We start from the raw sequence: 24,371 nt of genomic DNA, 5'->3' as shown, positions 1-24,371 counted from the left end.
AGTTAATGCAATTGAAACTGGTTTTATGCATGCTGTGGAGCTTTAACTCCTGCTATAAAATGAGGTCATTGTCAGAAATGTATTAGACTATCCAAAGAGAGAGGGTGTTGACTCTGTCTATTCCGCAGGAGGGTGGCTGCTTTACTGCTATATCTCCCAGGCTCTACCACACTCATATCACATTGTTATTAGGTAACATACCAACGACAACACATGTTTGGGGACTATATAAATGCATGGTATGGTGTATGGTATTGGCAGTGTTTGAATGTCGCTTTTGAGTGCATGTGGGTGCATACAATACAAGAAACTGTTGGTTTCTAGAATGATTGATCTATCCCATTCTCAGTCGCCAGCTAGTTGGTTTTTGCAATGCTGTGTGACTGCTGTGCTCCTGCAGTGTGATAGCTTTGGACTCTACCTTCCCTGGGAGGTGAGGCGACCGTGGATTTTAAGCAGCCAGACCAAATACCCAGGCTAGGCAGTCTCCTTTATAGCTTTCTCCTTGGAGTGCCTTAGAGTTTATTATGACACTGCCATCTTCACAGAGACACAGTTTGTTGTTTTTTAGAGGTGCTTTCCCACAGCACAGTGGTCACAGGAATATACAGTGCCTTGCAAAATATTCATCCCCTTTGTTGTTTTTCCTATTTTATTGCATTACAACCTGTAATTTAAATTTATTTTTATTTGGATTTCATGTAATGGACAGACACAAAATAGCCCAAATTGGTGAAGTGAAGTGAAACAAATTACTTGTTAAAAAAAATAAAAATATATAAATAAATGAAAAGTGGTTCGTGCATATGTATTCACTAGCGGTTGACCGATTATGAGTTTTCAACGCCGAAACCGATACCGATTATTGGAGGACCAGAAAAAGCCGATACCGATTAATCGGACAATTTTTTACATTTATTTGTAATAATAACAATTACAACAATACTGAATGAACACTTATTTTAACTTTATATAATACATCAATAAAATCAATTTAGCCTCAAATAAATAATGAAACATGTTCAATTTGGTTTAAATAATGCAAAAACAAAGTGTTGGAGAAGAAAGTAAAAGTGCAGTATGTGCCATGTAAGAAAGCTAACGTTTAAGTTCCTTGCTCAGAACATGAGAACATATGAAAGCTGGTGGTTCCTTTTAACATGAGTCTTCAATATTCCCAGGTAAGAAGTTTTAGGTTGTAGTTATTATAGGAATTATAGGACTATTTCTCGCTATACCATTTGTATTTCATATACCTTTGACTATTGGATGTTCTTATAGGCACTTTAGTATTGCCAGTGTAACAGTATAGCTTACTTTCCTCTTCTCGTCCTTACCTGGGCTTGAACCAGGAACACATCGACAACAGCCACCCTCGAAGCATCGTTACCCATCGCTCCACAAAATTTGCGGGGGGAATAACAAAGTCTCAGAGCGAGTGACATCACCGATTGAAACGCTATTAGCGCGCACCCCGCTAACTAGCTAGCCATTTCACATCGGTTACACCAGCCTAATCTCGGGAGTTGATAGGCTTGAAGTCATAAACAGCTCAATGCTTGAAGCATTGCGAAGAGCTGCTGGCAAAACGCACGAAAGTGATGTTTGAATGAATGCTTACAAGCCTGCTGCTGCCTACCATCGCTCAGTCAGACTGCTCTATCAAATATCAAATCATAGACTTAATTATAACATAATAACACACAGAAATACGAGCCTTTGGTCATTAATATGGTCGAATCCGGAAACTATCAATTCGAAAACAAAACGTTTATTCTTTCAGTGAAATATGTAACCGTTCCGTATTTTATCAAACGGGTGGCATCCCTAAGTCTAAATATGGCTGTTACATTGTACAACCTTCAATGTTATGTCATAATTATGTACAATTCTGGCAAATTAATTACGGTCTTTGTTAGGAATAAATGGACTTCACACAGTTCGCAACGAGCCAGGCGGCCCAAACTGCTGCATATATCCTGACTGCTTGCACGGAACGCAAGAGAAGTGATACAAATTCCCTAATTATAAGAAATTCATGTTAGCAGGAAATATTAACTAAATATGCAGGTTTAAAAATATATACTTGTGTATTGATTTTAAAGAAAGGCATTGATATTTATGGTTAGGTTTGGTGCAACGACAGTGCTAAATCATCACCCGTTTGGCGAAGTAGGCTGTGAGTCGATGAGAAATTTACAGGCACCACATCGATTATATGCAACGCAGGACACGCTAGATAAACTAGTAATATCATCAACCGTGTGTAGTTAACTAGTGATTATGTGAAGATTGATTGTTTTTTATAAGTTTAATGCTAGCTACCAACTTACCTTGGCTTCTTGCTGCCTTCGCATTACAGGTAGTCAGCCTGCCACGCAGGCTCCCCGTGGAGTACAATGTAAGGCAGGTGGTTAGGGCGTTGGACTAGTAACCGGAAGGTTGCAAAAACAAATCCACTAGCTGACAAGGTAAAAATCATTCTGCCCCTGAACAATGCAGTTATCCCACCGTTCCTAGGCCGTCATTGAAAATAAGAATGTGTTCTTAACTGACTTGCCTAGTTAAATTAAGGTGATAAAAAAAATACTGATTTCCAGAAATACTGATTTACAATTGTTATGAAAACTTGAAATCGGCCCTAATTAATCGGCCATTCCGATTAATCGGTCGACCTTCTAGTATTCACCCCCTTTGCTATGAAAACCCTAAATAAGATCTGGTGCAACCAATTACCTTCAGAAGTCACATAATTTGTGAAATAAAGTCCACCTGTGTGCAATCCAGGTGTCACATGATCTGTCACATAATCTCAGTATATATACACCTGTTCTGAAAGGCCTCAGAGTCTGCAGCACTACTAAGCAAGGGGCACCACCAAGCAAGCAGCACCATGAAGACCAAGCAGGTCAGGGACAAAGATATGGAGAAGTACAGATCAGGGTTGGGTTATAAAACAATTTCCGTAACTTTGAACATCCCACAGAGCACCATTAAATCCATTATTAAAATATGGAAAGTATATGGCACCACCTGCCAAGAGAGGGCCACCCACCAAAACTCATGGACAAAGCAAGGAGAGCATTAATCAGAGAGGCAACAAAGAAACCAAAGATAACCCTGAAGGAGCTGCAAAGCTCCACAGCGGAGATGGGAGTATCTGTCCATAGGACCACTTTAAGCTGTACACTCCACAGAGTTGGGCTTTACGGAAGAGTGGCTAGAAAAAAGCCATTGTTTAAAGAAAAAAATAAGCAACCACGTTTGGTGTTCGCCAAAAGGCATGTGGGAGACTCCCCAAACATATTGAAGAAGGTACTCTGGTCAGATGAGACTAAAATGGAGCTTTTTGGCCATCAAGGAAAATGCTATGTCTGGCGCAAACCCAACACCTCTCATCACCCAGAGAACAACATCCCCACAGGGAAGCATGGTGGTGGCAGCATCATGCTGTGGGGATGTTTTTCATCGGCGGGGACTGGGAAACTGGTCAGAATACAGGGAAATCCTTGAGGGAAACCTGTTTCAGTCTTCCAGAGATTTGAGACTGGGACGGAGATGCACCTTCCAGCAGGACAATGACCCTAAGCATACTGCTAAAACAACACTTGAGTTGTTTAAGGGGAAACATTTAAATGTCTTGGAATGGCCTAGTCAAAGCCCAGACCTCAATCCAATTGAAAATCTGTTGTATGGGCCTCCCGGGTGGCGCAGTGGTTAAGGGCGCTGTACTGCAGCGCCAGCTGTGCCATCAGAGACCGGGAGGTCCGTGGGGCGACGCACAATTGGCCTAGCGTCGTCCGGGTTAGGGAGGGCTTGGTCGGTAGGGATGTCCTTGTCTCATCGCGCACCAGCGACTCCTGTGGCGGGACGGGCGCAGTGGGCGCTAACCAAGGTTGCCAGGTACACGGTGTTTCCTCCGGCACATTGGTGCGGCTGGCTTCCGGGTTGGATGTGCGCTGTGTTAAGAAGCAGTGCGGCTGGTTGGGTTGTGTATCGGAGGACGCATGACTTTCAACCTTCGTCTCTCCCGAGCCCGTACGGGAGTTGTAGCGATGAGACAAGATAGTAGCTACTACAACAATTGGATACCACGAAAAAGGGGTAAAAAAAAAAAATTCTGTGGTATGACTTAAAGATTGCTGTTCACCAGCGGAACCATCCAACTTGAAGGAGCTGGAGCAGTTTTTCCTTGAAGAATGGGCAAAAATCCCAGTGGCTAGATGTGCCAAGCTTATAGAGACATACCCCAAGAGACTTGCAGCTTTAATTGCTGCAAAAGGTGGCTATACAAAGTATGCACTCAAGTGTTCTGTTTTTTTTGGTCTTATTTCTTGTTTGTTTCATAATAAAACATATGTTGCATCTTCAAAGTGGTAGGCGTGTTGTGTAAATCAAAAAATACAATCCTCCAAAAAATCAATTTGAATTCCAGGTTGTAATGCAACAAAATAAGAGTGCTTTGTGTTTGTAGTGCACTGTGTTTGGTCTGCAGTGCATTGTGTTTGTAGTGCATTGTGTTTGTAGTGCATTGTGTTTGTAGTGCATTGTGTTTGTAGTGCATTGTGTTTGTAGTGCATTGTGTTTGTAGTGCACTGTGTTTGGTCTGCAGTGCATTGTGTTTGGTCTGTAGTGTTCTGTGTTTTGTCTGCAGTGCATTGTGCTTGGTCTGTAGTATATCGTGTTTGGTCTGCAGTGCATTGTGTTTGGTCTGTAGTGCATTGTGTTTGGTCTGCAGTGTACTGTGTTTGGTCTGTACTGTACCGTGTTTGGTCTGCAGTGCATTGTGTTTGGTCTGAGGTGCATTGTGTTTGGTCTGCAGTGTACTGTGTTTGGTCTGCAGTGCATTGTGTTTGGTCTGAGGTGCATTGTGTTTGGTCTGTAGTGTACTGTGTTTGGTCTGGAGTGCATTGTGTTTGTTCTATAGTGTACTGTGTTTGGTCTGTAGTGCATTGTGCTTGGTCTGTAGTGTACTGTGTTTGGTCTGTAGTGCATTGTGCTTGGTCTGTAGTGCATTGTGTTTGGTCTGTAGTGTACTGTGTTTTGGTCTGTAGTGCATTGTGTTTGGTCTGTAGTGTACTGTGTTTGGTCTGGAGTGCATTGTGTTTGGTCTGTAGTGTACTGTGTTTGGTCTGGAGTGCATTGTGTTTGGTCTGCAGTGGTAGTGGACGTGAGGACATGAGTCCAGTCTGGTTTAGAATTTATTTGATCCTTTAAATCCCTCAACTCAGGAAAATTTCACAATATCAACATACTGTACATACTTACTGTACATACTCACTCTAAGGATTCTAACTCCCAGCCTTTATCACTGTGAATGACTGTGTGTCTGTGTCAGCACCTGTTACCCCATGAAGCTGTTGGTGTGTGTGCGTGTGTGTCACACGTGTGCAGGATTGAGAGGCCTAGCTGGCTGGCTGCTCCAGTGGCCAACTGAACTGAACTGCCATTGAGTCGATGTATCCTTGATGTGGCAGAGCCTCTTGTCTGCGCTAATCCCTGAAAAACACAAGTGTGTGTGTGTGTCTGTGTGAATGATGTGGAGGCCTGGCGTCTTGCAGGAGCGGGTAGGTGTTTGTGTGTGTGTGGCGGCAGCTGTCTGTGAGGTCACTGTGTCAGGCATGGAATGCAGTACAGTGTAAAAAGCGCAAAGTGTTCTCACTCAGGGCCTTGCATGAAAAGCAAGCAGAGCCACACTGGAAACAGCAGCACTCCAGCAGCAGCCATCAGTGCAAAGCCTCACAGCCAGCCTCACAGCCAGCCTCACAGCCAGCCTCACAGCCAGACTCCCAGCCAGCCTCACAGCTCCCCTCACAGGCAGCCTCACATCCAGCCTCATAGCCAGCCTCACAGCCAGACTCCCAGCCAGACTCCCAGCCAGCCTCACAGCTCCCCTCACAGGTAGCCTCACAGCCAGCCTCCCAGCCAGACTCCCAGCCAGCCTCACAGCTCCCCTCACAGGTAGCCTCACAGCCAGCCTCACAGCCAGCCACACAGCCCGCCTCACAGGCAGCCTCACAGCCAGTCTCACAGCCTTACCATTACAGCTGTATGGCCTTATGGCCTCCAGCCTGCCCCAGAGCCCAGCCTGCCCAGAGCCCAGCCTGCCCAGAGCCCAGCCTAACAGAGATATCAATGTGTTTCACCACAAAAATACACTCTATGAATCTTATCAAAACATACACAATATAAATATATGTACAGTATGTCCCTCACTTAACCCTTGCTTTTCACATGTGGTTAGTTTGGTCGCAAATTCTCCCATTAAATCTCCTTCCAATAATCACAAAAAACTGAACATGAACCCTATAAAATAACGACACACTGTCTGCTTCCTAACCCTGTTTTTCAACACTAATTTGCAAACTGTTAGGAAAGGGACCATTTCCTCCAGTATCCATGCACGTTGTAAATATGGTATTGGAACTGACCCTGTACATAGCTTACTTACTTTATTGTGTTCTTCTTGTTTTATATTTTGTGTGCTTTTGCTCTACCTTGGTATTTTTAGTGCTACATTGATATTGATACTTGATATTATATTGATACTGGATATTGATACTGCATTGTTGGGTTTGGAGCTGGCAAGAAAGGCATTTCACTGTACTCGTGCACGTGACATTAAAACTTGAAACTGAAAATAGTTTTAATCTTTCAAATTGCATATTTAACAGTTGTATTGTTTTGCTGTCTTTGTCAGCTCTTTATTTCCCAGTGAAGACACTATTTATTTCCCTCCCCCCTTGTCCCTCCCTGACGGAGGCACTCGTTGCTTTGGGACATTTATACCAGATTGACTTGTGTTGCTGCTCATACACTGATTTTGCCTTCTCATCAGAAACACACTTCTGTTATGATGGGGTTTGCTGGGCTGGATTGAGAGGCTTGGCCCTGTGAACATACATACTAGTATGGCAGCTGGTAAGCTAGGCAATACTTTCTGACTCATCTCAGTCTGTCCTTCCTTCCCTCCCTCCCTCTCTCTCTCTCTCTCTCTCTCTCTCTCTCTCTGTCTCTGTCTCTGTCTCTGTCTCTCTGTCTGTGTGTGTCTCTCTCTCTCGACCTGTGAAATGCCAGTAGAGGAGTGTGAGGTGAATATGATTTGAACTATTAGTTCCTTGTCTGTAATAGAAGTTCTATGTTGTTGAAGTTTCTGAAGTAATCGGTTCTGATCTGCCGTAGGACGACGCAGCCCAGCGTGGTCCGGGTTAGGGAGGGTTTGGCCAGTAGGGATGTCCTTGTCTCATCGCGCACTAGCGACTCCTGTGGTGGGCCGGGCACAGTGCATGCTAACCAGGTCGCCAGGTGCACAGTGTTTCCTCCAACACATTGGTGTGGCTGGCTACTAACAATTGGATACCACGAAATTGGGGAGAAAAGGGGGTCAAATGTATTAAAACACTAATAAAAATGTTTATTCTGTATGCTTGGGAGTGCATAAACGGTATGTGTGTGCATACATAAGTGTTTGTTTGCGTATCTGCCATTGATAGACAGTAAAGGATGGAGTCTTTCCTCTCCTATGTGAGGTGTTGCCTGTGGCTTGCCTCCCTCACACAGACTCTGATATGACCTCCATGTTAAAGATGCAGTGTGTATACGTTTGCTTAAGTATGAGGCCCCAGTTTTGTGGCCGGTGCTGTAATTGATATGCCACAAGCAATAAATCAGTGTTGGCGCTGTGGCTCAGGGGCCGCTATCTGAGGAGGCAGGTTGAGCCCAGCCCAGCTGTCCGTCCGTCCGTCTACAACACAACCTGCCTCAGACTCCCTCTGCTCTGCTCCGCTCTCTGCAGCCAATTGATTCATTTCTCCTGCCTTGGATTTCCTCCGCCAGGCACAGCCCTGTGAGTTCAGGTGCATTACTGACTGACTGGCTAATAGCAGCCATCACCGACATCCTCCATCTCTCGGGGAAGGAAAAGGCATTGTTTTGCCATGAAGACTAACGACCACTCCATCACTATCCTGATTTCTCCTTATCCATCTCTCTTCCACTCAACTTCTCTCTCTGCTCTAATCCTTTCTTCCATCTCTCTTCCACTCAACTTCTCTCTCTGCTCTAATCCTTTCTTCCATCTCTCTTCCACTCAACTTCTCTCTCTGCTCTAATCCTTTCTTCCATCTCTCTTCCACTCAACTTCTCTCTCTGCTCTAATCCTTTCTTCCATCTCTCTTCCACTCAACTTCTCTCTCTGCTCTAATCCTTTCTTCCATCTCTCTTCCACTCAACTTCTCTCTCTGCTCTAATCCTTTCTTCCATCTCTCTTCCACTCAACTTCTCTCTCTGCTCTAATCCTTTCTTCCATCTCTCTTCCACTCAACCTCTCTCTCTGCTCTAATCCTTTCTTCCATCTCTTCCACTCAACTTCTCTCTCTGCTCTAATCCTTTCTTCCATCTCTCTTCCACTCAACTTCTCTCTCTACTCTAATCCTTTCTTCCATCTCTCTTCCACTCAACTTCTCTCTCTGCTCTAATCCTTTCTTCCATCTCTCTTCCACTCAACTTCTCTCTCTGCTCTAATCCTTTCTTCCATCTCTCTTCCACTCAACTTCTCTCTCTGCTCTAATCCTTTCTTCCATCTCTTCCACTCAACTTCTCTCTCTGCTCTAATCCTTTCTTCCATCTCTCTTCCACTCAACTTCTCTCTCTACTCTAATCCTTTCTTCCATCTCTCTTCCACTCAACTTCTCTCTCTGCTCTAATCCTTTCTTCCATCTCTCTTCCACTCAACTTCTCTCTCTGCTCTAATCCTTTCTTCCATCTCTCTTCCACTCAACTTCTCTCTCTGCTCTAATCCTTTCTTCCATCTCTTCCACTCAACTTCTCTCTCTGCTCTAATCCTTTCTTCCATCTCTCTTCCACTCAACTTCTCTCTCTACTCTAATCCTTTCTTCCATCTCTCTTCCACTCAACTTCTCTCTCTGCTCTAATCCTTTCTTCCATCTCTCTTCCACTCAACTTCTCTCTCTGCTCTAATCCTTTCTTCCATCTCTCTTCCACTCAACTTCTCTCTCTGCTCTAATCCTTTCTTCCATCTCTTCCACTCAACTTCTCTCTCTGCTCTAATCCTTTCTTCCATCTCTCTTCCACTCAACTTCTCTCTCTACTCTAATCCTTTCTTCCATCTCTCTTCCACTCAACTTCTCTCTCTGCTCTAATCCTTTCTTCCATCTCTCTTCCACTCAACTTCTCTCTCTGCTCTAATCCTTTCTTCCATCTCTCTTCCACTCAACTTCTCTCTCTGCTCTAATCCTTTCTTCCATCTCTTCCACTCAACTTCTCTCTCTGCTCTAATCCTTTCTTCCATCTCTCTTCCACTCAACTTCTCTCTCTACTCTAATCCTTTCTTCCATCTCTCTTCCACTCAACTTCTCTCTCTGCTCTAATCCTTTCTTCCATCTCTCTTCCACTCAACTTCTCTCTCTGCTCTAATCCTTTCTTCCATCTCTCTTCCACTCAACTTCTCTCTCTGCTCTAATCCTTTCTTCCATCTCTTCCACTCAACTTCTCTCTCTGCTCTAATCCTTTCTTCCATCTCTCTTCCACTCAACTTCTCTCTCTACTCTAATCCTTTCTTCCATCTCTCTTCCACTCAACTTCTCTCTCTGCTCTAATCCTTTCTTCCATCTCTCTTCCACTCAACTTCTCTCTCTGCTCTAATCCTTTCTTCCATCTCTCTTCCACTCAACTTCTCTCTCTGCTCTAATCCTTTCTTTCATCTCTTTTCTCTTGAAACATCTTCAGTGTCTAATTCAGTCTCCTCCAGACATTAAACAGCCAATTCAGTCAACGCACAGTCATATGTTGGTTCAGGGATAACGTTTATTTTTCCGTTAAAGTGATAGAATGTTGTGATAGTTATGCACCTTGTAGATGGACCTGTGATCTATACTATCCTTTTGATATCTCTAGAGAAATATCTGAAAAAAAGTGTGTGTCTAATCACTGACCTGTGATTATAATGTGTAGTCATTCATGCTTGTGTGTGTGTGTGTGTGTGTGTGTGTGTGTGTGTGTGTGTGAGAGAGAGACTATGTAATCTGAAGCGTTTTATATCAGTAAGTGGGGCAGTGCGTGGTGAATGACTGAGTTGAGACGATGGTAAGTTTTGTGCCACAATGTGTCCGTTGTCTTGATGGGCTGGAGAACAGTGGGTTCATACAGCAGTGCATGATGGCTGACTGGGACTGGGACTGGGACCGACACTGGGACTGAGACTGGGACTGGGACAGAGAGAGAGAGAAAGAGAGAGAGAGAGAGAGAGACCTCTGCTTGGGTCTGTAATCTTTTATATCTCATTCTGGTCCTTTTATACTCTCAGCTTCATCTACTGCTCACAGTTGTACAGTGTAACATGTACCAGCGATATTATGAATTGCTTGATTATAAGGTCATGATACATTTACCTACTGTAAGTCATTCTGGATGGTGAACTGTCCTATCGCAGTACACAGTAGTGGATGTACATCGAGCTGCATCTTGCAACGCTGTGCCTGGCCCTCTGCAGTGCTGCAGGTGACGGTGAGGATCCCGGCAATGTGTGTAAAATATATATGAGGACGCACCATGGTCTGTCAGCCTAATGCTTTATGTTGAGTTAGTCAGACTCTGTCTGGCAGGCTGACATGCTCATCAAATGTTGTATAGGATTCCCCCTAAGGCCGTGTTGTAATTGATGAATGTTTATGTATTCTGACTTCTTTTTGCCCTCACCGCTCTGTGTGGCAGGCAGAGCTTTTAAAACCCTGTTCAGTCGATAGGGAGAGAGCGTTCCCTGATCCTGTCTCCTAATGTGTGTTCTTCGTTCTTCCTTTCCCTTTGCAGGGCTGGCGGCCGAGGCGCTGGGGTTGATGTTATAGACGACAGAGCAGAGACACAGAGCCCAGAGGACGCCAGGCCAGCGCTACTCCACCGTCCCTCCCTTCCTTTAGCCTGGTGTAGGACAGCCACAGCTTCAGTAGAGGAAAAGGAACGCAGACACACACCCAGAAACCTCTCCTCACCTAGCAGAGCCCAACATGACCTCCCACCCCACCCCACCCCTGGGAGGCCCTCTTCTTCCCTTCCTCCTCCTGCTGTCGGGGGTGTTCGCCACCACCCCCAGCGACCTCAGGTCCTTCTCCCCTCCAGAGGGGGGGCTCACACACCTGGTGGTCCACAACAAGACAGGTGAGGTGTATCTGGGAGCCGTCAACTGGATCTTCAAGCTGTCCAGCAACCTGACCAAGCTGCGCAGCCACGTTACAGGCCCTGTGGTGGACAACGAGAAGTGTTATCCCCCTCCTGGGGTCCAGTCCTGCCCCCACGAGCTGACCCAGATCAGCAACGTCAACAAGCTACTGCTGCTGGACTACGGTCAGAACCGCCTGATCGCCTGCGGCAGCACCTCCCAGGGAATCTGCCAGTTCCTCAGGCTGGATGATCTGTTCAAGCTGGGCGAGCCCCACCACCGTAAGGAGCACTACCTGTCCAGCGTGGCCGAGGCTGGCACCATGTCTGGGGTGGTCATCGGTGGAGACGCGGCCGGGGGCGGGGGAGAGGCCGGCAAGCTGTTTGTGGGCACGCCCATCGACGGCAAGTCAGAGTACTTCCCCACGCTCTCCAGCCGCAAGCTGATGGCCAACGAGGAGAACGCCGACATGTTCAGCTTCGTCTACCAGGATGAGTTTGTCTCCTCGCAGCTCAAGATCCCCTCGGACACGCTCTCCAAGTTCCCCGCCTTCGACATCTACTACATCTACGGCTTCAGCAGCGAGCAGTTTGTCTACTATCTGACCCTGCAGCTGGATACCCAGCTCACCTCGCCCGACGCCAGCGGGGAGCAGTTCTTCACCTCTAAGATCGTCCGTCTCTGCGTGGACGACCCCAAGTTCTACTCTTACGTGGAGTTCCCCATCGGCTGCACCAAGGACGGGGTGGAGTATCGTCTGGTGCAGGACGCCTTCCTCAGCCGACCCGGGACCAAGCTGGCGCGCTCACTGGGCATCTCAGAGCAGGAGGAGGTGCTGTTCACGGTGTTTGCCCAGGGCCAGAAGAACCGGGCCAAGCCTCCCAAGGAGTCAGCCCTGTGCCTGTTCACCCTGCGCCGCATCAAGGAGAAGATCAAGGAGCGCATCCAGTCCTGCTATAGAGGAGAGGGGAAACTGTCACTGCCCTGGCTGCTCAACAAGGAACTAGCCTGCATCAACTCAGTACGTTTTCCTTTCAGTGTGTGAATGAATGATAGTTCTGATGATGTTGATTTTGGTAAAGCACCTCTTTCTGAGTGAATTTTCAGTTTTTAGCTTCATGAATACAGAATGTGTGTGAGAGAGGGGAGAGAGGCTCTCTCTGGTCTGTCCCTTTAGACTGGAGCATACAGTATGTGCTGCAGGGAGGGAGGTAGAGGGTAGAGAGCTCCTGTCTGTAGGGGTCGACCCACCCCAGCTAGATCTCAATTAGAAACACTCTCACACTGACTCACACATCCACAACATTCTGTTGTTAGAACTCTGTTGTGACTCAATCAACTGAGTCACAGCGAAGCAGCTGACCTCATAGGCCTTTTCAGATCGCCGATGTGGAGATGTCTCGTTCTTTTCTTCCTCTCCCTCTGACACTCCCTCTATCTGCCCTCTCCCTCCTCTCCCAGCATCCCTCTCTATTCTCTCTCTCTCCTCCTGTCTCTTTATGGATGTGGCTACAGCCCTCTTCCCGGGCCACCCGGGCTGCTGTGTGTGGGATTTGTGGACCGTCACTCTGTTTGCTGGGAGTCTCCCTTCTCCTCCGGCTCTAATTGATTTATATAGTCCTGAGGCTGTTGTCTGTCGCCTGGTGTGTCATCCCTGTCCTCACAGGACTCCTTGCCTGGAGGCTGCAGACTGGGGTCGGAGCCGAGGCTGAGGTCGGAGCAGAGGCTGGGGTTGGTGCCGGGGATAGGGCGGAGGGGAGGCCTGCACAGGGACGAAGATTGTGAGCGTGCATTTCTGATGGTCTGATAATCACCTAGGCTAGGCTGGCAGGCAGGCTTCTCCTGCCCTCACAGGCTCACAGGCCAGGGGAAACACATAGGGCTCCCTTGGCTTGGCTGGGCTTTGTAGTGGTCAGTCTGCCATTTCTCATGTTATGCAATCCCGATAGTCTCCCTAATAGGTTTTCCTCTGCTAGGCACAGGCTAGCAATGCACAAGGACAGTCATATACCTCCAGTCACTGGAATGACTTGACATGGAGAGAGGAAGAGATGGCTATTGCATTATAGATGTAAGGGTAAGTGATTGTTGTGAGATATGTTCTCCTTTAAAGCAACGTTTAACAGTGCCTTGAAGCAGCTCTCATCTCACTGGGCCCAGCTCTCTGTCGTGGACGTGGGTGGGGTACTCGCTCTCTCGCTGTCTCTCTCTCGCTCTATCTGTCCTCTTGCGCTCTCTCTCTCTTTCTCTATCCCCCCCCCCCCCCACTCTCTTCATCAGATCCAGGATGAGAAGGAGGATTAGCCTACCACAGCCGTGGAGAGGAGAAGAGAGCAGAGTAGTGGGGGCGTCTTCTCTCTGTGCTGGATGCTTGGCAGACAGTGAGCAGCCAGCTCTCTAGCTTGTATTAATGGTAATAACCGTGGCTATTCTAATGACAGGCTGGGGGCAACCTGCTGAGGTAATGACGGCAGCATGTCTGACTGGTGCAGATGAAAAGATTACGCTCCTTCCTTCTGCTCTCTCCGACGAAAGTCCTCCATCAACACTCATTGCCAACGTCCAGCTTATGCATTATTCACCTGGACTGTGTCTGAAATGGCACCCTATTCCCAATGTAGTGCATAAGTAGTGGTCAAATGTAGTGCATAAGTAGTGGTCAAATGTAGTGCATAAGTAGTGGTCAAATGTAGTGCATAAGTAGTGGTCAAGTGTAGTGCATAAGTAGTGGTCAAATGTAGTGCATAAGTAGTGGTCAAATGTAGTGCCGGTAAGGCATGTTGGACATGCCAAACATTTCGGTCTCAGCCATGTCCTCACCTTCTGTTATTTAATTGTGCTTGATAACAATCCCCCCAAATCAGAAACCCCTCTGCCTCACTGCACCATACAAACAATTAATGTCACTTTCTGTCCCGAAACTACAATGACTTAAAGCACTGACACCGGGCTGAAATATCTATTTGGAACAGATGCAACAGAAATAGAGACAGGGACAGATGGAAAGAGAGAAGAGGAGAGAGAGAGGGACAGATGGAGAGAGAGAAGAGGAGAGAGAGACAGGGAGAGATGGAGCGAGAGAAGAGGAGAGAGGGACAGATGGAGAGAGAGAAGAGGAGAGAGGGACAGATGGAGAGAGAGACAGGGACAGATGGAGAGAGAGAATAGGAGAGAGAGACAGGGACATATGGACAGAGAGAAGAGGAGAGAGTACAGGGACAGATGGAGAGAGAGACAGGGACAGATGAAGAGAGAGAAGAGGAGAGAGAGAGGGACAGATGGAGAGAGAGAGGAGGAGAGAGAGACAGGGACATACGGAGAGAGAGAAGATTAGAGAGAGACAAGGACAGATGGAGAGAGAGACGGACAGATCGAGAGAGAGAAGAGGAGAGAGAGATAGGGACAGATGGAAAGAGAGAGGAGAAGAGAGAGACAGGGACAGATGTACAGGCATTGACAGGCAGTCAGACAGACAGACAGACAGACAGGCAGACTAGCAGACAGAAAGACAGACAGACAGACAGACAGAATAAGGCTAGTCATGCAGCACACATGATGTCTCTTTTCTGCTCACCATGACTGAGACACTATATGAGACTATGTATGATATGTAAATGAGATACACTACATGATTGTCCTTTATTACCATCTGCTCTGGTGCTTGTGATCGATCAAGGGCATGTCATGGGGATATAACGATGATTTTATACAGGCCTCATGTTTCATAGAGCCAGACAGCCTCTCCAGTTCGTTAGCACGACCTTGGACTCTATTACTGTATTGATGATCAGAGCTCCGAGATTATTTTACACAAAGACATTTACACCCATAATGAAGTTCTTGACCACCATTTGAACTATCTGTCATGGATTCTGACAGGTTTTGTCACTTCCAGTTGGAACACATCAGAGTCATAATGGAGTCAGCAGAGACCGAAGCTGCAGTTCAAACACTCCCAGTTTCAGACCGATGACTTGAGTGTTAGGTTGCTGCCTGCTTGCCATGTGCTGTTATGAGAGCCTTAATAATGTCACTACTAATGACAGCTCCATACAGGCATTATGGCCGTATGAATTCCAGAATGGCCCCAAGTGGCCTGCTGATGATTTTAATAGCTCACTCAAACTCCTCCTCCTTTCCAGCGATTGGCCAGTCCGTTGTAGTGTAATGCAATGCTGGAAGTTTGAAAGTTTCGGGTCACCTTCCATGCCAGCTGCGGGCTCATTTCCAAAACCATGTAATGTGCCCATAAAAACAACAGGTTTAGCATCGCTAATGAGCCTTTCAGCATGTCCTCAAAATACAGAAAACAGAACAAAATGGCCACCACCAGTAAAGCCTGTGTTCTTTGGAGGTGTGTAGAGCAGAGGCACGTCTTGGTCTGTGAAGGAGAAGCATTGCGATGCATAGCAGCATTCCCCTGCTCTGTGTGTATAAACAAGACTGTGTTTATTGTCTGGGCCAGGGAGAACATTTGAGGAAAAATGGCCTCCAATAACCAACAGAGCAGGATAAGAGAAAACCCAGCATTAGATCCTCACACTGAGTGCATAATTGTGTTTATTAATATTGTAACGACCCTGGGTTTATAAGCGCGGAAATGGACTCTTCCACACGAGCATGCTTTTACAGCACAGTCGATAGCATGCCGGACCTCGGGCTAGAAGGTCGAGGGTTCGAGTCCTGCTCCCTGCTGTTTCATTACAATATGAATCAACGTTGATCACTTTGGTGGGGGGGGTGACATGTTATTGTCTTTGGGGGTGACACTGTCTTCTGGTTCAATGTCTTTCCTCTGAGCCAAAGCTGCCCTATTGTTATCAGCTCTATTGTCTCCCTCTAAACCTCATTACGGCTGCTATTTCTCTAGTACATTCCTCATCCCACATGGAATGGATACTGTTAGAATGTTTCAAGGCCCTGTGCTCACGGTATATATGTTTTCAGATCAAGCCCTCCTGTCTTTGACATGCCAGTCAACCATAAACCTCACCCCATTGCCATGGTTAGGCAGCATTGCCATGGCATCCAAGGACAGGTCAACCATGAGGGTGTCTTGGGAAGCCGTCTCCCTCCCTTCCAGGCCATCAGATTATACAGACACACGGATAGACCAGGCCATCAGGAGAGGATGATGCTGTATCCTAAGAGACGTTGCTCCTCCGCTACACAGCTGCTGTACTAACTGGGAGAGATGGGAGCGCTAGCATCACTCATCCCAGTAGACATTCTCTTACCGTGTTATTCAAATGAAGCTGCTGGCAGTGCTAGATGTGTGTGCATTGAGAAGAGACCGTGTGCAATCTATCCCACACTAGAGATGCAATATCAAATCAATAACTCAGCTAGTTAACTGGGTCGTAGGAAAAAATGACCTCTCCCTCTCAACCTTTCACCGTCTGCAAAGTGTGTGTAGGTTGCAAATCTCCTAACGAGCCCAGGCTTTTTGTGCTCTGGATCTAATTGTGAGTGTAATTATTTATTGATGTGTGTTTGTGTGTGTGGTGTGTGTGTAGAGAGTGTGGGTGAGTGGGGGGCTGTTATCACTTCGAGCTATGGAGCTATTTACCAGCCGTGATGGTGAGTACAGCTGTATTTGTTGTTTCCTGTGGCGCTGTGTGATGAGATGGATCCAAAAAGCATTAGTCTATTTCATATTCAGCTGTAGCAGAGAGAGTGGAAACGCCAGGCATTAGGCCGTTCTGCTTTGAGAGGACTATTCCCTGGGACACGGCTGGGAATATACAGTCCACTAGCATCACAATCTCAGCCTCTCTCCCCATTCTTCCTCCTTCCCACAAAACGAAACCAGTGGCGATGCTTTGGATTTAAACTGCTGTCATCTACTGTAATGTTGGTTTGTCTTGAGTGGATGGAGAGCTTGCGGCAGCCTCAAACATTTGCTCTATCTGAAATTCAGAACATATTTTGTGTGGAGGGAGAATGTGGAGACTTGAAGGCTGTGTCATCTAGGCTTGGGCGGTATACGGTATATACCGGGCGGTATACGGTATATACCGCATACCGGGGTAATTGGAAATAGCCACCCAATGAATTTTCAATACCATTGATACATTTTTCACAAAATGAGAATATTTGTATCTACTTTTTAAATAAATACCTGCAGTGCAGTAAAGCAGATCGCATTCTTCATTTCGCCTATCACATTGTTTTACATTATGAAGCTTACCGTTGTATCCCAGCACAGTTGAGCCAGTCATGTGTGTTTGTAAGTAGCAGAAACAGGAGAAAGTGGGAGCAGGTGAGTCCAGCTGTGTATTGACAGGGGTCGCGTTTTATATTGAAAGTCAAGGGTGTTTTTTTGCTTCAATAGAGTGATCAGGGACGTGCGACTATCGTTTTCCTTCACAGACAATACATTAGTGCAACACATTCAGCAGAAAATGGCTTCATTTTCATCAGATGACAACAGAAGTGCCAGGCTATTTGGCTGGCAGCCACACAAGTAAATGAGCTGACAATGAAAAAGCATGGTCTTTTTTTGCAAAAACAATGCATGGCCGTCATATTTCTAATGTTTATCATAGAAAGTAAGTAGCCAGCTACATGAGAAACAAGTCTGGAGGAAACCTGCCACCATCCCTACGGTGAAGCATGGTGGTAGCAGCATCATGCTGTGGGGATGTTTTTCAGTGACAGGGACTGGGAGACTGGTCAGGATCGAGGCAAAGATGAACGGAGCAGAGTACAGAGAGATCCTTGATGAAAACCTGCTGGGGTGAAGGTTCACCTTCCAACAGGACAACGACCCTAAGCACACAGCCAAGACAACGCAGGAGTGGCTTCGTGACAAGTCTCTGAATGTCCTTGAGTGGCCCAGCCAGAGCCCAGATTTGAACCCGGTCGAACATCTCTGGAGAGAACTGAAAATAGCTGTGCAGCGACTCTCCCCATCCAACCTGACTGAGCCTGAGAGGATCTGCAGAGAAGAATGGGAGAAACTCCCCAAATTTAGGTGTGCCAAGCTTGTAGTGTCATACCCAAGAAGACTCGATGCTGTAATTGCTGCCAAAGGTGCTTCAGCACAGTGCTGAGTAAAGGGTCTGAATACTTATGTAAATGTGATATTTCTGGGGGGGTTTTGAAGTGTGTTTGTTATTTTGTGTAGATTGATGAGGGAAAAAACGATTCAATCAATGTTAGAATTAAGCTGTAACTTAACAAAATGTGGAAAAGTCAAGGTGTCTGAATACTTTCCCGAAAGAACTGTATATTTATATTTAGATTTGTATATATATTTTTTATAAATGTTTTCTCTAAATAAGCGTTGTTGTACTATTGAAAGTCGAATACATTGCATTTCAAACAGTCAGATATAATACTAATAATGAATTCAGGGCGTGCGAAGTTAAACCGGGCTAAATATAAGCCTTCCCCGACCATAAGACCCACTAATCATTTAATTATTGTCACGTTCTGACCTTAGTTCTTTTGTTATGTCTTTGTTTTAGTATGGTCAGGGTGTGAGTTGGGTGGGTTGTCTATGTTCGTTTTTCTATGATTTGCTATTTCTGTGTTTGGCCTGGTATGGTTCTCAATCAGAGGCAGCTGTCGATCGTTGTCCCTGATTGAGAACCATATTTAGGGAGCCTGTTTTCTATTGTGTTTCGTGGGTGATTATTTTCTGTTGTGTGTCTGCACCAGCCAGAACTGTTTTCTGTTGTGTGTCTGCACCAGCCAGAACTGTTTTCTGTTGTGTGTCTGCACCAGCCAGAACTGTTTTCTGTTGTGTGTCTGCACCAGCCAGAACTGTTTTCTGTTGTGTGTCTGCACCAGCCAGAACTGTTTTCTGTTGTGTGTCTGCACCAGCCAGAACTGTTTTCTGTTGTGTGTCTGCACCAGCCAGAACTGTTTTCTGTTGTGTGTCTGCACCAGCCAGAACTGTTTTCTGTTGTGTGTCTGCACCAGCCAGAACTGTTTTCTGTTGTGTGTCTGCACCAGCCAGAACTGTTTTCTGTTGTGTGTCTGCACCAGCCAGAACTGTTTTCTGTTGTGTGTCTGCACCAGCCAGAACTGTTTTCTGTTGTGTGTCTGCACCAGCCAGAACTGTTTTCTGTTGTGTGTCTGCACCAGCCAGAACTGTTTTCTGTTGTGTGTCTGCACCAGCCAGAACTGTTTTCTGTTGTGTGTCTGCACCAGCCAGAACTGTTTTCTGTTGTGTGTCTGCACCAGCCAGAACTGTTTTCTGTTGTGTGTCTGCACCAGCCAGAGCTGTTTTCTGTTGTGTGCCTGCACCAGCCAGAACTGTTTTCTGTTGTGTGTCTGCACCAGCCAGAACTGTTTTCTGTTGTGTGTCTGCACCAGCCAGAACTGTTTTCTGTTGTGTGTCTGCACCAGCCAGAACTGTTTTCTGTTGTGTGTCTGCACCAGCCAGAACTGTTTTCTGTTGTGTGTCTGCACCAGCCAGAACTGTTTTCTGTTGTGTGTCTGCACCAGCCAGAACTGTTTTCTGTTGTGTGTCTGCACCAGCCAGAACTGTTTTCTGGTGTGTGTCTGCACCAGCCAGAACTGTTTTCTGTTGTGTGTCTGCACCAGCCAGAACTGTTTTCTGTTGTGTGTCTGCACCAGCCAGAACTGTTTTCTGTTGTGTGTCTGCACCAGCCAGAACTGTTTTCTGTTGTGTGTCTGCACCAGCCAGAACTGTTTTCTGTTGTGTGTCTGCACCAGCCAGAACTGTTTTCTGTTGTGTGTCTGCACCAGCCAGAACTGTTTTCGGTCGTTTCTCCTTGGTATTTTTGTTATTTCCGTGTTCATACCACGCTGCACCTTGGTCCTCACCTTCTTCCACCAACAACGGCCGTTACAATTATTTTATCAAAATAGTCTAACCTGTTTTTTGTGTGTTTTTTTAACAATAATCACTGATCTTTCAAGTCTGTCTATGAAATGCTTTCTGTTCTTTCTATTTTCTTTTTTACAAATTGAACTACAACCATAATATATGAGCATACTGCTCATTCACTTATAATGACTATAGGCATGTTAGCCTGTCCACTTTGTATTTCTTAGAATGAGAACGAGTTGCCAATTACTTATATAATTGTGTTATTTACCCCCAAGCCATAAGACTGCTGAACAATTCATCAAAAGGCCACCGGACTATTTACACTGCCCCCCTCCATTTGTTTTGTACTCTGCTGCTACTCACTGTTTATTATCTATGCATAGTCACTACACCCCTAACTACATGTACAAATTACCTCTAACCTGTACCCCTGCACACTGACTCGGAACCGGTACCCCCTGTGTATAGCCTCGTTATTGTTATTTTACTGTGTTACTTTTATACGTTTTTACTTATTGGTAAATATTTTACTTATTGGTAAATATTTTCTTATCTCTTCTTGAACTGCACTGTTGGTGAATAAGCATTTTGCCGCTAGGTCTACACTTGTTGTATTCGGCGCATGTGACAAATAAAGTTTGATTTGGTTTATGCTTATTGCACATTTATAAAACAGACTGGACAGCCAACAAGTCTTTGGCTAAAATGCTGCTAGCGGTACGTTGTACCCCAATGCCGCGAGCGACAAACTGAGCATGCCTTTTCCAGAGTCAATGTACATAGCTACTCTCGTTTTAGTAGTGTCTGCTCTGCGCACGATTGGAGTAGTTGAGACATAATAAGGGTATCTTTAGAAAAGTTTACTTGTCCTCTGTTACAGTAAAATAATGTCTCAATCTGGTTTGGTGTCCATATGACTGATTATGTTGAACCAAACCTCAAAGGCAAATAGTGAGTTGAAACCACTTGTCAGAAAGGAAGATATGATCTCTCAACTTTGTTGGCGTGAGAGACAGGGGGAGCGGCTTTGTGTGTGTGTGTGTGTGTGTGTGTGTGTGTGTGTGTGTGTGTGTGTGTGTGTGTGTGTGTGTGTAAACCATAGAGGAAGATGCAAAGTGAGAGGTTTCAGTCTCGCTAAAATCTGTCCAAATTAGGCCAATTCTTTTCAATGGGCTTATTTTGGGCCTAAGCTTGTTGCCTGCCTTCCCACCTTTGGGACAACTCCTCCCATTGTTAAGGCAGAGACATGAGCATCTCGTCATTATCTACAGATCTCTGGTGTACATGGGAAGGTGCATGCAGACACATGGCATTTTACTGCGGTCATGAGCCATGACTGCCGGTGTGGCGGTATTACGGTCACTGCAACAGCCCCAATCAGTTATTAATGAAGATTACGGATTATAAATCTAAGTGACAGGGGTGCCAGGTAGCCTAGTGGTTAGAGTGTTGGGCCAGTAACCAAAAGGTTGCTGGATCAAATCCCCAAGCTGAAAATCTGCACCTGAACAAGGCTGTTAACCCACTATTCCCTGGTAGACCGTCATTGTAAATAAGAATTTGTTCTTAACTGACTTGCCTAGTTAAATAAAGGTTACATTATAAAACATGTAAATATAAAAATAAAAACATAGGGAAGAAAGCAGAGAACCTTAACAAGGCCAGAGTTTTCTTATGGAAACAATTTGTTGTTCCATGGCTGATGTTATGTGAAATGCAACAGTCTGTTCCATGGCTGATGTTATGTGAAATGCAACAGTCTGTTCCAAGATGGTTATGCAAACAGTATTTGTTTATGACCATTATTTTATTTGGCCAAGCCTTCCCCAGTCTCTGCCATGGCAGCCTCACAGTCATTATTCTCTCCAGTATAATACACAGTTTGTTATTTGTGGCTTGGAGGGAACTGACTCACCACATCCTCTCTGTCTCTGTTAGCATGAAGCTTCAGATTACGTCCCAGATGGCACCCTATTCCCTACATAGTGCATTACTTTTGACCAGATCCCTATGGGCCCTGGTGAAAAGTAGTTTAATAAATAGGGAATAGGTTGGAATTTGGGACACAACCTCAGTCTGTGCTACACTATGTTGTAGGGAGCAGCAGTAGCTGTAACAGCTAACTGTACTGCTCTGTTAGCATGTTACTCAGCTCCGACGCTTCAGCCTGAGCTGCTGTCATACAGAACATAGAGAGTGAGTAGCAGTATCTCCCAGCTCTTGTCTTCTAGAGAGGCTTCACCCCAGTCCTCCACCCAGAGTGAAAAGGTGTATCCCTGATGAGCCCTGCCATCTCACTCCCCTCTCCCAGTTCCTCTGTTGTCATGGCATTGGGGTTGGGGGTGCTATGGGATGTGGAGGGCTTTTTGCTGCCGTGATGAATGGAGTTTAATGAACTCCCTCTCCTCAGTGTAAGGAGAGAGAGGGGGGGGGGCACAAATTGACATTTTTTGAGAACTCATTAAGCCACAGCAGTTTGAAAACATCAACAGAGATTACAAGGGCTGTGTGTGTGTGTGTGCGTGTGCGTGTGCGTGTGTGTGTGACCTCCTCTGCCACCATGCAGCACTGAGAGCCCAACCATGCTGTGTATCGGTCCTAAACTCAGTCCAGGGAGGGCTTTAGTAATTAGATTAGAGTTGGCTGGGCGTTTTATTTCAGATTATACCGATTGTAATCCAAAGCATTTGCTTGGCCAACATGGTTAAAAGCATCAACTAACTGTGCTGTATTACATGAAAACATGATGTTTGTTTGATGGTAGCCCAACAGACACAGTAGCCTACACAGCCCTATGACACGTCCTCAGTGTTGAGTGGTCTCCACTAATTCCTTAGTTTTTTTCATTATTATGGGCCTATTTGTTCTTGTCTGTCACTAGGTAGTTTAGTGTTGTTATTATTATAACCCATAAAACATTGCCACAGGGCATTCTGCTATGAACTTCACCATGCTCTCTATAGACATCCAGGTGCAAAAAAACATCTACCCAAGGTGGCAACCAAGCTTCAGGCATCGTGACCTTTCATGTTTGGTTGATAGAGCCTGTTGCTAGGGAGAGGTGCGTTAGGAGCAGAATCTGTAGGGAGCAGTCACATGTTGGCTTCCACTGATACCCTGGGACGCAGCTAAACACCATCAATACCCCTGAGCCCTGTCAAAACAACACACACACACACACACACTCATACACACGCTTTTATGTACATTCAGACTTCAGGGTTAACGCTCAGACACACCAGTAGGATTGTGAAACGTTTGACTGCCGACGGTACTCAGCACCTCTGAACAGAGTGTCAGTCAATCTCTATTGTGTTCACACAGCAAAGACCGGCAGTCAATCTCTATTGTGTTCACACAGCAAAGACCGGCAGTCAATCTCTTTTGTGTTCACACAGCAAAGACCTTGGAAGTCGTCAGCAACTCAGCTTTGTTAAAAATACTCCAAACCAGAAGGTGGCAGTAGCGTTGTTTGGCAATGCATATCCATGCGTATTGCTTATTGTCTAGATTCCAAGCTATCTGCATTAACGTTGCTATTTTGAAGAATTCCCTTGTTGATACTAGCCAAATGGCCACAGCTAGATAACTACCTAGAAAAATGATGAATAAACAATTTAATTCACTGTCCATAATTCCATACAGTCAGTACCAGCCACATGTTTAGCTAGCTAGCATTAGCATATTCGCTAGCTAGCACAATATAGCTAGCTAGCACAATATAGCTAGCTAGCTAAGGACACTGCACTAACTTGCCAGTTAACACAGGCAGCTGTTTTATGGAAACTAGCTAATCCATTGTGATGACATTTTATTGACAATACTAGCTACATTGGTTAGCTAGCTTGGAGGAAGTATTTAGTGTTGTTTGCATTGCATCTGTGCACTTAGCTAGCTACCATCCCATAGCCTACAGAAGTGTGACTGGCTCATCCGTGGATGTACAGAGATAATGCCCTCTTTTCCTTTTTCTTTGTTGTCTCCTTGGCTGAAAGTCAAGTTCTTGGCCACTGAAGAGCATTGCGAGTATACAAGTAGAATCGGTAGGTTGGTCGCTACTGGGTCGGCACGCAGCAGGTACCGTTTTTGTTTTAGCAAGAGAAGGAACGGTCTCCCACTGTGATAAGTACCTATCAGCAGTCTATCGGCAGTGAGATTCCCGGTGGGTTTCATGCTTTAGAGGGGAAAGTAGAACCCCAGATCTAAGTCAGTAATGTTCAAAAAATGTACCTAAATTGTGTTTCCTACTCGACACATTAGGAGAGAGAAAGCACAGCTGCTTCCAATCCAATTGGAGGAGAAAAAGAGAGCACTCTGGTTCAATGGAAAGACTGTCTTGGCATGCAGAATACTCCTAGGATTTATAATAGTGCAGGGATACTATTGAGTTAT

At 45.7% G+C, this 24,371-nt stretch overlaps 1 protein-coding gene across 2 annotated transcripts in view; it reads left to right on the top strand.

Moving 5' to 3' along the window:
* Positions 1-24,371, top strand: part of LOC109907019 (plexin-A1-like) — a 274,450-nt gene that overhangs the window by 25,520 nt on the left and 224,559 nt on the right. For both annotated transcript variants that reach the window (XM_031794352.1, XM_031794351.1), the window contains exon 2: positions 10,828-12,194. In XM_031794352.1, the coding sequence (XP_031650212.1) occupies positions 11,022-12,194 (1,173 nt within the window). In that variant the 5' untranslated portion in view covers positions 10,828-11,021. The remainder of the gene's footprint in view (positions 1-10,827; positions 12,195-24,371) is intronic.

This window comes from Oncorhynchus kisutch, linkage group LG17, assembly GCF_002021735.2.
Source record: "Oncorhynchus kisutch isolate 150728-3 linkage group LG17, Okis_V2, whole genome shotgun sequence".
Classification (NCBI taxonomy): Eukaryota; Metazoa; Chordata; class Actinopteri; order Salmoniformes; family Salmonidae; genus Oncorhynchus; species Oncorhynchus kisutch.
This window is presented reverse-complemented; position numbering and strand designations above follow the sequence as displayed.